The following is a 3,289-nucleotide window of genomic DNA, read 5'->3' on the forward strand; positions in this document are numbered from 1 at the left end:
GCTCAGTCCCTCCCACAGCTGCATTAGTCAGGGAAGAGCAATGTTATAGAGAAATATAATATAATATAATATAATATAATATAATATAATATAATATGATATAATATGATATAATGTGCTATAATACAATATAATATATAAATAATATAATGTGCTATAATATGATATCTAATTAATATAATATAATGTGATATAGTGTGATATAATGTGATATAACAATATAATAATACATTTCAATAGCTTAAATATTTATATATTTCTTTGGATTATTCTATTTCTTTATTTTCTATCTTTATTCCGTATTTATATATTTTATATCATATATTTTATATTTTAAGTGTAAAAATGTTGAATTTGATCTAAAAATTTATCTTTACAGAACTAAGGATTTTTTCATTTTTGGTGTTTAAAGGATGTTGTAGTTAGGAATGTGGTTTAAATGCTTTATTTATTCAAGGGATTTAGAATGCATTGTGAACAATGTGGAGGAATGGGTTTTGATGGTTGCTGTGTTTTCCAAGAGTCTGACAGGCTCTGTCCATGCTTTTACAATCCCCTGGGATTTGTTCAGCATGGGATTAGTGCTGGGCTTAATCCCTGGATAGAAAATCTAGCACTAGATATTAGCTGGAGTTTTTAGTTCAAGCACAAATCCTGTAGTTTTTGTCAGGATTTCCCACTGCTCCGGCTATACCAATATCTGTAAAATCACTTTATTTTTTATAGTATTTGCTCTCACAATAAGCTGTATTTTAAGAGAGCCAGTTACTAATTATTTTCCTTCCCTAATACAATGACAGCACAGTTCTTTAGCAGCTGACAGAACATTTTGCACAATAAAACTTCTACCAGTTTTTGCTATTGTTCTCGTGTCCTTGCAATTTTGCAACATAAAAGTTTGCAAACATTTTTAAAGCTTTCCACAAATAACCACTGCCTGGATACCAATGTATTCCAATTTTCTTCCAACTTGGAAAACTCCCTAAATCTCCTTTTTTTCCTTGCCAAGGGGACAAGGCTGGAAGCTCTGTTCAGATTCTCTGTCATGTGGCACCTGACCAGGGAGATCCAAGGCAGCAGAGTGACGTCCCACAATCGCTCCTTTGATAGGTATTTCCACTTCCATTTGCATTTTTTATATTTAATTATATTGTGCTTCATTCTCTTGTCTGAGGTGGGGAGGAGTTCTCTGTAGGGAGAGTAAAAAAATGAACAAAAGGAACATTTTCCACTTCCTTGGAGTTTATCTTTGCAGGGCGTTCTGCATACTCTGTGGTTTTTTTGTGTGAAGGAAGTTGCTGTAAAAATAGAGCTTCGTAAAGGAGAAGTTGCTTTTGTGGAGAGCATTTTTTTTTAAATCTTGGAGTGAATTAAATTTGCCTTCCAAAGAAAATAACACCAGCTCCTTGTAAAAATAAAAATCTTAGTTTAGCTTTCCTTCCTATGGGATAAAATGAGATAAAAGCAAATAAATATGGGAAAGAACTTAAAAAATGGGAGGATTTGTGTGGCCTTTCTTGTACAATTCCTGAACTCAGTCCAGGAAAAGCTGCTTGGCCAAAGCTGTTGGGAGCAGACCTGAGCCATTGAGCACACTCTGGGTGTGTTCCCTGCCAGGATTTTATTGCTTGATTTAACTTTTTTTAGGGATTTCAGCTGTCCTTGGTGCTGGTGATGCCCTGGAGTGGCTCCCTAGAACAGAGGCTAGACAAGATTAAGAGAATAGGAGCAGGTATTTATTAAAGGCTCCACAGATACACCTGGGGCACTCAGAAGCTCCCAGAGGCCTCACCCAAGCTGGCCAATGGTCACCAGAGTTTCACACAATTATCAGTTTGGTCATTTACATATCAGGGGGTAATTCTCCAGTTACAGCTTCAGGTAATGAAGTCATTCACCCCCCGTTTGTTCCCTCCCAATTCACCTTGGTTTGTATTTTCAGGGCCTGAGGCTGTGGGGTGTCCTTGGGTCTCAGGCCTAGGGGGATTGTTTTGTCTGACCAAAATGTGGAGACAGTGATGCCTTAGAGGCTGCTTGGAACAGAGGCTGGGCAGAGTTACAGAATAAAGCAGGGATTTATTAAAAAGGCCTCTAAAGGATCCACCTTGGGCAGCACAAGAGCCCAGCTGGGGCTGCACCCAAGGTGGACCCAAGATGGGCCTGGGGTCACGAGTTTTCTCACATTTATAGGTTTTGGTCCATTTCCATCTTGGGGTTAATTGTCCAATTACATCTCCAGGTTATGAAGTCCCATCCTCCCAGATTGCTCTCCTCAATTCCCTGTTGTTTGTACTTTTTGGGCCTGGAAAAAGATTGTTTTGTGTGACTGAACTCTAAGGAGAACTTGCTAACAGTTCATATGATGTTCAGAGTTATATACTAATGCAGTACAAAATCTAGAAAATATGAAAGCTAAAACTTAAGGCATCAACAGTAACTAACACTTTATAAGGAGTTTAGAGTTATGCACTAATGTGTGAGAAATGGATTTGCATGAATGTAATGTAAGATTTGTAAGAATGGATTTGTAAGAATGCATTGTAAGATTTGTAAGAATGGATTTGCATGAATGTATTGTAAGATTTGTAAGAATGGATTTGTAAGAATCCATGCACTAATGTGTGAGAAATCCATTCCTCACATCAATGCAGTACAGGATTTGTAAACCAGAAAGCTGCTGATTTGGTGAAACAAACAAACTCCTCAACTTTTGTGAAAGTTGTAAAGCCGGTATGTTTATTACATCATCATCATTATATTGTTATGTTTATATTTATGTTTATGTTTGTTATGTTTATTATTATGTTTATTATTATCATTATGTTTATTCCCCTTAATAGGACATGAGTGCCTCTGGGAACTCCAGATCCTTTTTTATCTCCCTCTCAAACACATATACATGCAATTTCACAATATTCATTCTACTGATTTCGTGTGACATTTGCTGCTAATTTTTTCTTTATCAGAAAGAATTCCTGGGTCACCCTGCCCTTTTTCCCAGAGCAGCCTCTGTCTGTTTCAGAGTTCAGGGGCTCTCCCTTATCTCTGTCTTTTGGCTGAAGCAGTTTCTCTGAGCATAGGCTTGTTACAAGAACAGGCAGTCAGACTAAACAGCTGCGTTTGCAAGCTACAGGCTTAACTCAAAGATGTAAAATTTCTGGGAGATTTCCACTGTGTCTCACTGCGGCATCCATCCGCCCGTGTCCGCAGGTCTCTGTTCGTGGTGCTGGACAGCCTGACGTGCTCGGACGGCGCCATCGGGGCGGCGGCGCAGGGCTGGCTGCTGCGG

General features: G+C 38.3%; 1 protein-coding gene across 1 annotated transcript in view; it reads left to right on the forward strand.

Annotated features, from left to right (window-relative positions):
• The window catches only part of DOP1B (DOP1 leucine zipper like protein B), a 54,534-nt gene that overhangs the window by 32,193 nt on the left and 19,052 nt on the right, over positions 1–3,289 (forward strand). Inside the window, 2 exon segments of the mRNA XM_031065023.1 lie at positions 1,010–1,110; positions 3,211–3,285. Coding sequence (XP_030920883.1) covers positions 1,010–1,110; positions 3,211–3,285 — 176 coding nt within the window.

Source organism: Geospiza fortis, unplaced genomic scaffold, assembly GCF_000277835.1.
Source record: "Geospiza fortis unplaced genomic scaffold, GeoFor_1.0 scaffold623, whole genome shotgun sequence".
Taxonomy (NCBI): Eukaryota; Metazoa; Chordata; class Aves; order Passeriformes; family Thraupidae; genus Geospiza; species Geospiza fortis.